General features: G+C 43.6%; 1 protein-coding gene across 7 annotated transcripts in view; it reads left to right on the top strand.

Annotated features, from left to right (window-relative positions):
* Positions 1-14653, top strand: part of DNM2 (dynamin 2) — a 106559-nt gene that overhangs the window by 66465 nt on the left and 25441 nt on the right. For 4 of the 7 annotated variants that reach the window (XR_014176136.1, XM_081961820.1, XM_081961821.1 and 1 more), the window contains exon 13: positions 5769-5832. Coding sequence is in view for 6 of the 7 variants with exons in the window: in XM_081961820.1 (XP_081817946.1) it covers positions 5769-5832 (64 nt within the window). In the remaining variant the exon portion in view is untranslated. Of the gene's footprint in view, positions 1-5768; positions 5833-6515; positions 6528-14653 lie in introns of all 7 variants that reach the window. The other 3 variants (XM_081961823.1, XM_081961822.1, XM_081961819.1) reach the window with 2 other exon arrangements.

Genomic DNA, 14653 nt, shown 5'->3' on the forward strand with positions numbered 1-14653 from the left:
GAAAGTTTTTCTCTATTATGACAATAATCCAAATTGTCTAATCTTTTGGAACACTTGCTGGAAGTATCTTGCATTTGGACTTGCACTGGAATGAAGTTTGGAATTGAACAGTAGAAATTACTTCTTACAAATCTTCAATCCAAAAGCCCAAAAAAATGCTAGTTATCTGTCATGCACATCATGTCAGATAATTTCTTTGAAGGACTTGTTTGGGCTGCAAATTAGGAAAGAAAAAAATAATCATGGATTTCTTCTGATGAGTTGGAGCAATTCCTTCTGTTGCTTGCATTTTTATATTTCAATACAGATGAGAGAACTTTTTCTTTTGCCAAAGCTGAGAGGAACACAGAACTAGTTTTCATTTCCCGAATTTTGAATTATTAAGCTTTCCTGTTGCCAACCAAATAAATGCTGCCTTCAAACTACTCTAACAGAGAGGAAGCAGAACTTTTTGTTTCTTAATGGCTGCTTGATTTTCTGGCTCTCTTAATATTTTATTTACCTTTTATCTCTCATTTTTTGAGACTTCTGGTATTATAAACAAAAAAACCAGGTTCAAATTTAAATGCAAATTGAGCTTACTTATACAAAGCGATTGTGTGACACGCATCCATGATCACTAGTTGAAGGCCGCGGTTAAAACTCTATGCAGCATAGAAAAGGGAATGCTTCTAGTGTCTGAAGTACAGATAGTCCTCAACTTATAACAGTACATTTAGTGACAATTTGAAGTTACAACAGCACTGAAAAAAGTGACTTATAATTTTTCACACTTATGACCATTGTAGTATCCCCAAATTCACATGATCAAATTTCAGATGCTTGGCAACTGACTCATAGTTATGACAGTTGCAGCAAAATTAATGGGGAAGCCAGATTCACTTAACAACCGTGTTACTAATTATACAACTGCAGTGATTCACTGAACAATTGTCGCAAGAAAGATAATAAAATGGGGCAAAGCTCACTTAACAAATGTTAACAAACAAAGAAATTTTTGGCTCAATTGTGGTTGTAAGTCAAGGATTACCTGTACTTTACAGCTTGTTAATAGGGCACTTAGTAATTTGAAGTGACATTCACCCAAGAAAATGGTGCCTAAATTGCTGTTTCTACCTCTGAAAGTTGGAGATCACAATTTAGAATTAGTATCGTAAATTGTCTTCTAATTTAAAGTTCTGTGGAATATCAAATATCAATAGTGGCTTGGGTTGTATATAATACAGATCTGTGGGTTTATTAAATAGAACACAATTATTTATAACGGTTCATCTTCTCTGGAAATTATGCATTCATGCAATAGACTCAGAGTTGAAGATCTCCATTTATTTCAGAGCATCCAATTAAGAATGCATGAGCCTTGAATTTATCTGCAACTATATGGACAAAATAATTCAGCATGTTATTTGAAAAAGTGTTTTGTTGATTTATTTGGTATTTGAAACTTTAATATACAGATGCTACTATTCTTTTGGAGAGTTTAGGTTAGGGCAGGAATTCTCACACTGTGAATCAGGACTCCCCCCAAAGGGATGAGGGTAATCACATTTCATTTTTAAAAGTCAGATAAGACACGCAGGCTAAGTGGGAGCAGTGCTAAAGCTGGTTCTGGGCTTGGTTCCCAGTTCTATCTATGTAATTAGTCAGTTTTCTAGTATCTCAGAGTTTGAAAACTTCTGGTGATATATACAGATTAAAGCCAGAATGGGACAATGGGCACAGCTGCCTGGCCCTCCCACTTCATCCCGGTCTCCCACGGGCCAGCTGATCCAATGGGGTTGTCCCCCACCATTCCTCCCCTGCCACGTCACCCTGGCAATTCACTATGGGACAAATTGCCCCGGCCGATTTACCACTTGAGACAAATAGCCATGCATCCTGGCAGCCAATCCATATGCTCTGCCTTCCCATTGGACTTGGTGCACTGAGAAGGCACCAGGTGAGATGGGCAGCAGCCTTCAGTGCTGGCTTTTTCAAAAGGCTGTGTGCCGGGAGGTGGTGGACATGCCTTGGCATGTCTTCCCACCCAGTGCCCTGCCACACACACACACCCTGAAGGAGGGTGCTGGACTCCACCCTGGCTGACCATCCCACTGCTAAGGCAATTGGGCCGCTCTTCCCCATGAAGTGCACCTTTCCAGTGGTGGTAGAGTGCCTTGCCACTACCCAAAAGGGAGGTGCTGCTCCCCAAGCACATAACGTTGCCTTCTGCAGCTGCACCTCCCTACTCCCCTTTTGCCTTGGGTAGCCAGAACAAGTAACATCAACCACACGCCAGCAGCATACCACTTCTATTGACCTTGAAGTCATTGCCCCGCTTGGCCAAAAAACATTGCCACTCTTTGGAGAAGAGCCAAAGGATGCAGCCTTTGCTCGTAGTCAGCTGTTCAACTTCTCACCTGCTGAGGACACGCCATGCTCTGCTACCAATCAGCTGGCCGCTCCCATCGTATTTTCCCAACTTCCCACACTTTGCATCCAGAAAAACATGCTTTTTTAAAAATAATTTCAATAAACCACAAGCACCTCTGAACAGGGCGCAGATCTCTAAATAATGGGGGGAGGCTGCTGAATCACATGGTAGAAACCTATTTCATAGTGACAGAACTGCTGTGGAAAAGATGTGACAGCATGATATCACCAGATGACACAATTGGAAGGAATACCTAGTGCCATCCACCTTATCTGGCTAGGTCAAACAGGCAGGTACCCAGTGAGGATCGAACTCCTGGTAGTGGGAATGCAGAGTAGCCTGCAATACTGCATTCTAAACACTGCCCCACCATGTCATCCGGTGAGGTGAAGCTGGTGCAGTTCCTTTTCTGTAGCAGTTCCACCACTGTGCAAGAGGCTCACATCCATCCATCCATGCATCACATTTGTATAACTTTCCACATAAGTGATTCTGGGCAATGTAAGTAGCAATAATCAAGTAAAAACCGTTAAAATAGCCAATTTAAATTTAAAATAAAAACTAATAAAATGGCAATACAACATTGAATGAACTCCGTTAACTGTCATATAGCCATCCTAACAGGTTGCACTTTACCATGCAACTACCCCAAGCTAGTTGACAAAGCCACGTTTTAAAGGCCTTCTAGAAGACCAACATAATTGGGGCCAACCTCACCTCAGGGAGAGTGATGTTCCACAGAGGGGGGCTTACTGCAGAAAAGGCTTTCTTCCTAGGTCCTGCTGAACAACTTTGCCTAGCTGCCAGAGCCCACAACATGCCTCTCATGGTAGACCTCATGGGATATATCTGAGGAGAGATAGTCCCTCAAATATACTAGTCCTGTGCAATATAGGGCTTTAAAGGTTACAATCAATATTTGATTTGGACCTGGAACCGAAGTGGAAACCAATGCAACTTTAACAGCAAGGTATGTGTGCAAGTTGGAGCACACATAATTGCCTTCTGCTGCTGCATTTTGTGCCAACTGAAGCATATGGATACTCTTCAAGGAAAGCTCCATGCAGGGCACATTACAGTAGTCCAATTTAAAAATATTATTGCTGCATAAATTGTTAGAATTAAGAATGAGATTATACCTAATTAAAGAAACAGCTGGATTACCAACTAAAAACATTTTAAAATGTGCCTCTATTTAAGTTATTGCTTTTTAACATTGGGTCTTTATTGATTAGCCCTTGGGCCATATCAAAGTGCAAAGTTCCAGAAACTATTACTAAAATTTGATAAAAAGCAATTTAAAATGGAATTTGATAAAATACAACTTAAAATGGAATTGGAATAAAATATATTGGTATGCTTAAGGCAATACTTTTTGTAATACAGAATGGAGTAAGTACAAAATAATATTAAACAAAAAAAAAGTTTTTAAAAACCCCTAAAATCATCAATCCAGTGTACTGATCTTGCTGTACTTCTTACTTCTTTGTCATCCAAACATGGATTTTCTGTTTATCCACTGCAAAATAAGGGCTCAAGTAAGATTCAGCTTGGAACTAGGCTAAACATATCTTTCTTCTTTCTTAAAGCCATTTTTTTCACTTGCTTCTGCAGCAAGCAAGCAATTACAGGCTTCAGCTTAGTTTTTTTCCCTTTCCCTAATTTAGACTTGAAATGGAATGTTTCACAACTCTTCTAAAATAGCATTCTAGTACTGATATAATCTATTATGTGGTTTTATTTATTTTTATTTATTTATTATTAGCGTTTATATACCGCCCCCTCTCCCGAAAGGGACTCGGGGCGGTGTACAGTCCGTATTAAAATACAACAGATTAAAACGTAGAAATAACTATATAAATACATGTATAAGAGGAGGGTAAAATATGCCAAACTGTACAGCTAATAAATAAATCAATACAAAAGTTTAAAATATCAAGTTAAATTTAAAACAATATCCCTCTAAAAACCAGTAAGAATGTGTATGCCAGGAGGTAGACGTTAAAATTATGCCAAACCAGCCAGTCGGAACAGGTGTGTCTTCAGTTTCTGTCGGAAGGAGCGGAGGTCAGTAGTGGTTCTAATATCGGGGGGGGAGGTCATTCCAGAGGGTTGGGCCCATCACAGAGAAGGCCCTACTCCTTGGTGTCGCCCGTTGGCATTGCCTCGTGGACGGCACCAGGAGAAGGCCCTCCCTGTGAGAGCGGATTGGCCGCATGGATGTATGTGGGAGGATGCGATCCCGCAGGTAACTAGGCCCTATGCCATGGAACGCTTTAAAGATGGTGATCAGAACCTTGAAACGCACCCGAAAGACCACAGGTAGCCAGTGCAGCTCGCGCAGGAGAGGTGTTACGTGGGAGTACCTAGTACTCCCCATGACTACCCGCGCGGCTGCGTTCTGGACTAGCTGCAGTCTTCGGGCGCGTCCCAAGGGAAGCCCCATGTAGAGAGCGTTACAGTAGTCCAGGCGAGACGTCACCAGTGCATGAGTGACTGTGCGTAGGGCATCACGGTCCAGAAGGGGGCGCAATTGGCGCACCAGGTGAACCTGGTGGAACGCCCCCCTTGCCACGGCTGCCACATGATCATCCATTGACAGCCGGGCGTCTAGGAGGACGCCCAAATTGCGCGCCCGTTCCACAGGGGGCAATTGTTCGCCCCCTATGGCCAGTGATGGAATCAACTGGCTGAACCGAGGCGCCGGTAGCCACAGCCACTCAGTCTTGGAGGGGTTGAGTTTGAGTCTGTTGTCCCCCATCCAGACCCCGACGGCTTCCAAACACCGGGACATCACTTCGACAGCCTCGTTGGGGTGGCTTGGGGTTGAGATGTACAACTGAGTATCATCAGCGTACAGATGGTACTCAACCCCAAAACCACGGATGATCTCACCCAGCGGCTTCACGTATGCGTTGAACAGAAGGGGCGAGAGGACCGACCCCTGCGGCACCCCACAAGAGAGTGGCCTCGGGGTTGACCTCTGCCCCCCAGTCAACACATATTGCATCCGGCCGGAGAGGTAGGAGCCGAACCACCGTAAGACGGTGCCTCCGACTCCCATCCCCTCCAGCCGGCGCAGTAGGATACCATGGTCGATGGTATCAAAATAAATGTTGATATTAGCTTAATTATTGGTGACATTTTTCTTCAAGTACTGGAACTTACTTTCTTGCATGTTTGTTAATTTACCTTGACAGGAACTGTTCTTGTTGGCTTAGAGCATAACTGTCTTGTTAGCTGTCTTAGAGCATTGCTAACATGTAAGCTAGCTTTGTCGGGTGGGGAATAACATGCAATATTCATGTTTATTTTTTTAAAAAACATTTATTTTTCTTTGTTCCTTTTCTTTCAGTGCACAACAAAGGAACACCCAGGCAAATAAGAAAAGAGCAATTCCAAATCAGGTACTGATTCATGTCAGATACTGATCCATTTCTCTTTCAGCAGATTGTAACTACACACATACTGCTGTCTATTGGGCACATGAATATATGTAGTTGCAGAAAAGTGAGTAGGCTTGTGAGCACAGCACTGAATAATGCAGGAGGTAATGCTCTTTCCTTATATCATCTGAAAATAGAAAATGACAAGGAAGCAGATCCAATTACAAAATGTATAATACCTCTAGGAAGTTTTTTGCTGTATGCGTTGATTTAGACTGAAACTGTTTCTGCAAAGTGCATTTCCAGTTTCTTTGAGAAATAATCAGAAAACAATGCTAGTTATACAGAAAAAAATAGAGAAAATAAATAATGCAACCATAGCATTCCTTTGATAATTTGTCAGTCTTGAGGCACATGTCTGGCAACTTAACATTGCATGATGGTTAGTAAATAAACAATACATAGTACCAACATATATTGATTCTTGTTTGGAAAGAGTGTAATGAAACATTAACACTGTACAGTTATAATTAATAGCATGTAACTTTTTTTCTTTTACTGTTTTTTTCTACTTTACCTTTATTTTCCTACCATTTTTATGCTTTTGCTTCCCCTTTCCCCCTCTACTCAATTTATTTTATTTTTTTCACTGTTTTGTCCCTTCATTCTGTTTTTCCTTATTTTGCCTGCACAACTAATTTTGCCAACCTCTAAAGGGTGAGATACTGGTAAGTACTTGTATAATATGCTAGTGACTGATACTTAAAACTTGGTGATGGTGATTTTCTTTCATAACAAAAATCCCAAAATAGGCTGTCTTGCTGCCACAAACATTGTGCACTTAATTGTACAGAAAAGCAAGTGTCTCCAAAAAGTATTCCAGGAGATCCAGACATGGGAACTACAGTATAATTTTAAGCCTAGCTCCTAGTACTAAATTTGTGGGGTAATTAATCTAGCCATGAATGTGGCTTTTCATAGACTTTCTCTGCATGATGCTCAAGGGCATACAAATTTTGTCTGAAAGGGTTTCCTATCTGAGCAGGGGATTGGACTAGAAGACCTCCAAGATCCCTTCCAACTCTGTTATTATGTTCTGTTCCATCCCATCCCACCCCACCCCATTCCATTCCATTGAAAATAGAATAGGAAATTGCTTAGGGAGAAAATCCCTCTTTCTGCATGTTTTAGATTTTTATCTTCTGGTGAGTGCTGTAGGTACGATGAAATGTCAACACATATGCTATCCACCTCACTGATGCTTTACCAAATAAGGCTTCATGTCTCAGTTCCTAAGTTTCCCTAGTTTTTAATTTAAGAATGGGAACAAGAAGTGAAAAAGTAGTTCTTGGTGAAAGCTAAGAGTGCTAGTGAATCTTGACTGGTACTTGCAGTGTTACGAACTCTGTTAGATGGAACTTATGATATCCCTAGTTGCAGCTTACATTTGCCTTCTTGAAAAATTGATTGCATGAAGCTTTTTTGTAAAAGGAGATCTGATTCTCTCAATCTTGTAGTTACGAGGAACTTGAACATTCTCTACACCAGTGGTGGTTTCCTACCAGTTCAGACTGGTTCGGCTGAACTGGTAGTAGTATGGCGGCCTGGGTCGCTGGAACCAGCAGTGACCCAGGCTTGCCACACCCCAGAACTGGTTCCCTGGTCTCTTCTGCTGTTGCTCGCATATTTCTGCGCATGTGCAGAACAGTTTTTAATCAACTGCGAAGCGAGCAGCGAGCACGCAAAATGCCCTCTCAGTGAACCTGTAGTAAACCGTTTAGGAAACCCACAATTGCTCTACACGTGCTTGGCTATCATCCTCTGTTCACTTACCATTTGAAGAAACAGCTTCAAATGGTCCAGGTGGGTGTCTGGTCAAAAATATTGTTTCTATATCTCCCTTGCTTCTGGAATAATGACAGTTCAGATTTAATGAATGCATGTGGTTTACTTACAATGACAATGGACTCACAAGCATATGGCAAATGCTGTCCAGAAAAAAATTAGATGTAAATTTAGCTGTGAAAATTTAATTGATTAACTTAGATATTTCATCAGTTATGATGTTTCTGAACTATTTTGAATTGTCAATATTTCTGCATAAATATGGCCCAAAACACAATCTGTTCTTCAACAGGATCTAAAACTAAACAAAGAGAAACATTAAATAAATGAGTTTAAAAAAAGAGTAGAATAACAGAGTTGGAAGAGACCTTGGAGGTCTTCTAGTCCAAATCCCTGCTCAAGCAGGAAACCCTACCATTTGGGCATATACCATTTCATCCAGTCTATTTTTAAAAGCCTCCAGTGATGGAGTAGCCACAATTTCTGGAGGCAAGTTGTTCCACTAGCTTAATTGTTCTCACTGTCAGGAAATTTCTCCTTCGTTCTAGGTTGCTTCTCTCCTTGATTAATATCTTGCTTCTTGTCTGGCCTTCTGATGCTTTGGAGAATAGATTCACCACCTCTTTGTGGCAGCCCCTTAGATTGCTATCAATGTTGCCCCCTAGTCCTTTTCACTAGACTAGACCTAGCCAATTCCTGCAACAGTTCTTCATATGTTTTATCTTCCAGCCTCATAATCATCTTCGTTGATGTTCTCTGCACTCTTTCTCTCCTGCATTGGGCAGGGCTCTCCTTGCGCAGGGCTCAACTCCCTGCATCCAGCGATGGCAGCTGCTGCTGCTTCCCATTCCCCTCCGTGGTGCTGAGGAGTCTCCAGCGCAGTGGGTCTCTCCCGCGCCACGCAGCCAACTACTCACCTCACTGTGCAGTGGCGGCAGCAGGAGGAGGAGTCGCCATCCCCACTGCTGTGACCCCGGCCCAGGAGGGTATTTTGCTGGCGTGCACATGCATGCGCGAAAGAGATGAGAACAAGAAAGGGGGAGAAAAAGAGAGAAAGATAGAGAAATGAGAAAACGATGGTGTAAAGGCTCCTCTCCTAACTTAAGAAAGTGAAGACTCTTGAAACGGATTATTTCAAAAGGAACCTTTAATTAAGAAGAATGGAAACCATTAGAAGCAAAGCAACATCTGAATCCCCTTTAGGCAATGCAGGTAGAATTAAAGCAGTAGTGACCCCTCCCATGCAAATTCTAACCAATACACAAGTGTGAAGATGTTTCCTTTATCAACTGTCCTGAGAGCCGAATAAACATACATTCCCATGGCTATCTTCCGTTAGGCATTAAAGTAAAACACCCCACACAGCCATCATAAACATTCCCCAAAAGGTGGTGGGATCTCCAGCCTTTCGGCGCCAGGAAACCAGTTGTAAAATGTCAGTTGTCACAGGCGTTGCCAATAAATTGGCTCCAAGGCCCCCCTCCTCCCAATTGAATGGCAGTATCGCATATGCTGCCGTTCTTTAGATAAAGGAGAGATCCACCTGTGAAAAGATAGAACCAAAAATCCCAATCATAGTATTTTAACAAGGTTTGTCAGGTATTGGGAGTGCATTTTTTTCAATAGGGTAGAAGCCCTAGCATGGTGTTTAGCTACCCATTCATTTTGGGATGAAGGTAAATGCTTCCAAGCAGCTAAGTATTGGGTTTCCCCCCTGTGGGTCCTAGAGTCAAGGATTTCCTTGATTTCAAAGTATTGTTCGCCTTCTATCATGATAGGAACAGGTGGTGTAGGTGGAGGTGGTCTGAGTTGTGAGATTACTTCTCGTTTGAGTAAACTAACGTGAAATACTGGGTGGACTTGCCTGAGTGTCTTTGGAAGGAGTAATTCTACAGTTACTATTCCCCCCTCCCAATTCCTCACTAATATAACAGCATAGTAAAATAAGAGAGAGTGTGGCAGGCCAAAGATCCAGCAAGGAATATAGCTGCAGGCTTGACAAGCAGCCTCTTCTCAAAAGGAAAATGATTCCTGAAAGAGATTAATATAGGTGTTAACATCATTGAATTAACCACCTCTTCTCCCTCCCCAGGGGGACCCTTTGGTTTATCGGGGAACTTACCATGGAACTGCTTTACTAACTTATCTGCTTTTAGGTTCCAGCTTTTCACCCAAGTAGCTTCAGCCAAAGGGCACCCCTTCCAATGCACTAAATATTGTAAGCAACCCCTGTATAGCCTAGAGCAGTGATGGCGAACTCACTTCCGGTTTGCTCGGAGGGTGGTTTTAAGCGCTCCGAAGGCGTCAGGGAAGCCTCCGGACGGTCCCTGAAGCCTTCGGAACGCTTAAAACGACGCTCTGAGCAACCCGGAAGTCACTCCCGGTTTTCTCGGAAGGTGGTTTTAAGTGTTCCAAAGGCTTTAGGGAAGCCTCCGGACGGTCCCTGAAGCCTCCGGAGGGCCTCCGGGGGTGGGGAGAGGCTCTTTTTGCCCTCCCCAGGCTCCTATAAAGCCTCTGGAGCCTGGGGAGGGCCCAAAAAAGTATGTAAAAAATGGGGGGGGTCGTGCGTTGTGCGTGCATGCGCACTGGGGGGGTCGCGCATTGCATTATGGGTGCGGCACGCCCGCACACAACCCCCCTGCGCTCCCCCCACTTGTGGCATGCGAGCCAAAAAAGGTTCGCCATCGCTGGCCTAGAGTCTTAAGATTTTTTTTCACCTCATAATGTGTTTCCCCTTTTATTACTACAGGAGGAGGGGGAGCTTGGGTGGACGGTCTTATGTTAGACCCAATTGCTGGCTTCAACAAGCTACAATGAAATACTGGGTAAATTTTCTCTAGAATTCTGGGTAGACTGAGTTGAACTGTAACTGGATTAATTATCTTCACTATTTGAAATGGGCCTAGAAATTTTGGGGCAAATTTCTTACTAGGCATTCTTAATCTCATGTATTTGGTAGATACGAAAACCATTGGGTCATCTCGGCATTTTCCTCCTCCTTCTCTGAGGTGGTAGGGGCTTCCCTAATGGCAGGACTCTCCATCTCCATTGGCTGTTGTACCAGACAACTCTTTTCTGGTGACTTTCGGGGTTTTTTCTTCGTTGCGCTGTCGGATGGTGCGTGGGTTGTGGAACCAGGGCCAGAGCCAGGCATTCTGATGCTCTGTGGCCAACCTGACCTTATCAGTAGCATTTTATTGCCCCCTCTCTGAGGGACGAGAGGGGGGTGGAGGCTTTTTACCTCACTGCATCTGCGTTCGGTGGGCCAAAGATTTCTTAGAAGGGGTTCCGGCAGCAGGCTTCCGATGAGGGTTAACTTCGTGATCTAGTATGATTGCAGTGGCGTACCAATCTTGGATATATTCTGGGACCCCCCTTATGCTGCAAGCTTCTCTCAGTTTGGAATCTAAGGTGTTTTTGAACGTGTAGACTAAAAGTCTTTCTGGCCAATATCGTAGTCTTCCAGCTATCCTCCGGAACTCCCAAACTAACTTCTTTACAGGATGACCAGACTGTTGCAATCCCTGGATCTGCTCTTCTGCTTCCACATGTTGAGCCACATTGCTAAATCAGGCGTGCATCAGTTGGATGAACCCGGCTGCATTTTCTAGCTCAGGAGCCTCCTCCTCATGGAGCTCTGCTATCCAAGGTGCAGCCTCCCCTTCATTCATCCCCTCAGCTATTTCTTGAATCAACTCTCTATCAGAAGTGTATTATGCCCAGACTCGATTCAGGAAGTAAGACAGCTTCTCTGGGGTCCCATCAAACATTGCCTGGAACTGTGGGGGCATGGGAGCCGGAGGGGCTGGTGGTTGAATTGGAGTGGGCCGTTGGTCGAATGCTTGGGGTGGTAAGCCCCCTTGTTGAGCCGCACCCATCGGCGGAGGTTGGGCAAAAGCCTGTTGAGGCGTTGCTGCGGGGGGGAATGGTGGCACCCCCAGTCTCTGGCTTTGTCCAGGGGCAGTTATCTGAAATGGCATCATCTGCTGAAGTGGGGCAGGAGTCCATTGGTATTGAGCCCACCCGTGACCCGGGAAGAAAGCCCAGCCGGGTGATGCTTGATTCACAGGCTGTGGTCCAACCGTTGGCAGCTGGGGAAAGGGGAATGTGCCCCAGGCCCCTTTCTGCTGGCTGGATTGAAGTCCTCAATTCGGTGGAGGACATGCCTGCACTCCAGGAGGGAGGGGTGCTGATGTGACTGATGTTGGCTTTACTCCAGCAGCAAGGGGTTGGTTTGATCCGCTAGTCGCTGTATGGAAGAAACCAAGACCTCCACTCCATTGCGTAGCAGATTCTCTGCTAGGGAAGGAGAATGTGGGCTGGGGCAGGGTCCACTTAGGTGGTCCTGAGGGAAGGAGGGGGTCGATTCCACTCACATTTAGCAGTCCGAATTGGTCTGGGAGGCCCATCAGAGGATGACTGCATGAGGGTGGCTGGGATCGCCATTCATCAGATCTTCTGGCCATCCTCCAGTCGTGTGTCAGAGTTTTCCTAGCGCCCCTCTCTCCTTCTAGCAGGCATTCCTTAGAGATCATAAATCCCGAGGCTTCATCTCGTAGGGCTAGTTCCATCTGTGAGGGTGGTCTAGGGATTGGTTCCTTTCACCAGGCCCCCAGCTGAAGCTCCCTTTCTTTAGCTTCTGCAGCCTCGACTACCTCTTTAGAAGGTGCATAGATGGTCCCAACAAATAAAGGCGATCCATCATCTTGACCTTCTCTGCTGCTTTCTTTTCTTCCTCTATCTTCACTGAAATTTTGTACTGCCCAGGGTTGGGTCAGAACTAGGATTCAGTATCCCTAACAGCTTCCCTGCTTGGGATAGCTGATGAAGTATTTTAAAGGAGATTCAGGTTAATGTCAGCATTCCAAATATCATCCAAAATTAAATCAGAGTCCAAGGCAGAGCTTTCCTCAAACTTCCAATTTATTAAGAGAGACATGTTGGCACATCTGTGGAAAACCCGAATCTGAAAGCTTCCTGGGTTTTTCACCCAGTTGAAAGTTCACAATCTTGCCCCCACACCCACAAGTTCATCACCTGGTCCAGTCTTCCACTGCCACACTGGCAGTTCTACCCATCAAGTTCCACCCAGGCTCAGAGGTGTAGAGACAAAAGATGACCTTGGGCTTCTTGAAAGGATTTTTTTTAATTTTGACACCAACACATTCTACTCCCCCCTCCCAATTCCCCACTAATATAACAGCATAGTAAAATAAGAGAGAGTGTGGCAGGCCAAAGATCCAGCAAGAAATATGGCTGCAGGCCTGACACAAGGTTGCACTACCCCCATCCTGCTCCTGCCAGAGATCATCCAAAAGTGTGACCCATGCCGTTTCTATCCCAAATCCAGGCCTGAATCCTGACTGGCAGGAGTCGAGATAATCCGTTTCACCCAGAAATCTCTGAAGCTGCCACACGACCACTTTTTCAACAACCTTCCCCCAAAAGGGAAGACTGGAAACTGGTTGGAAATTATCCAACTGGGTGGAGTCCAGCAATGGCTTCTTAAAAACTGGGTGGACCACAGCCTCCGTAAAGTGCTGGGGCACTACCTCGTCCTGTAGGGAAGCATTAATCACCACCAGAGTCCAACCGCCTTTCACCTCGTGGGAAGCTTTCACAAGCCAGTACTGGGCCTAAAACAAAACCTTGGGGCACCCCACTGCTTACTTCCCTCCATGTAGATGTAGTTCTATTAAAGTCTACGCATTGAATGCGATTTGTCAGCCAGTTACAAATTCATCCAGGGGTGATGTTGTCTATCCCACCTTTTTCTAGCTTAGCAAAAAGTAGGTCGTGGTCTACTTTGTCAAAAGCTTTACTGAACTTCAAATATACTATGTGCACAACATTTTGCTGATCCATTAATTAGTCACTTTGTCAAGGAATGAAATAAGATTTGTTTGACATGATCTGTTTTTGACAAACTCATGTTGGTTTCTGGTTATAACTTTGCTTGCTTCTAGGTGTTCACAGATCTACTGCTTGATTATCTTCTCCATGTTCTTCCCAGGTATTGATGTCAGGCTGATTAATCTGTAGTTCCTGAATCTGTTTCCCCCCCCCACCCCCCTTTTTTTAAAGATGGGAACCACATCAGCTCTTTTCCAGTTCCTCTGGTAGTACCCCGGTGCCCAGATATTTTGAAAGATATAGTTCAATGGTTCTGAGATCACGTCTGCCAGTTCCTTCAGAACTCTGGGATATAATCCATCAGATCCTTGAGATTTGAAATAATCTAAAATGGACAGGTGTTCTCTTACTATTTTCTTGCCTATTTTAATTTGAATTCTTAGTCTGTCTTTTACAGTTCTGTTTTTGGTAAGTTGGGCTATAGTTTCTTTTTGTGTGAAGCAAATGCAAAGAAAGAATTAAATAGCTCTGCTTTCTTCTTGCTTCTGTTACCTCTTTGCCATTTTCTTCCATTAGTGGACTGATTGTTTCTTTGATTTTTTTTCTTGCTTTTTATATATTGAAAGAAACATTTTAAGTTATTTTGGACATTTGATGCAAGTCTGAGTTCATTCTGAGCCTTAGCTTTCCTAACTTCATCTTTGTAGAGTCGGACTATATGCTGGTATTCAGCCTTAGTTAGATGTCCCTTTTTCCATTTTTTATACTTATCCTTTTTGTCTTTCGGTTTATCCGAGAGTTCTTTGTGAAACCATTTGGTTTCCTCTTGGATTTCCTATTTTTCTTTTTCACTGGTATTGTGACTGGACTTTTATAATTATATTTTTTAGAATTTCCCAAGTTTGTTGAATTATTTTCCCCTTTAAGTTTTTCATCGATAAAATCCTTCCCAAGATCTCTCTAAGTTTGTTTAAATAACTCTTTTAAAGTCTAAAACACCTGTTTGTTCCAACGCTTGGGTCTGCATTATATTGAATTCTAATGTGCATGGTTGCTGTTTATTTATTCATTGAGGAAAATGTTCCGAAGCTACCAAAAAAACCTTCTCTACAAAAGGTGAAAAAAAATGGATCTAGGAAATTACAGGCCAATCAGC

Source organism: Natrix helvetica (genome assembly GCF_964273705.1).
Source record: "Natrix helvetica genome assembly, chromosome: 1".
In the NCBI taxonomy this organism is placed as follows: Eukaryota; Metazoa; Chordata; class Lepidosauria; order Squamata; family Natricidae; genus Natrix; species Natrix helvetica.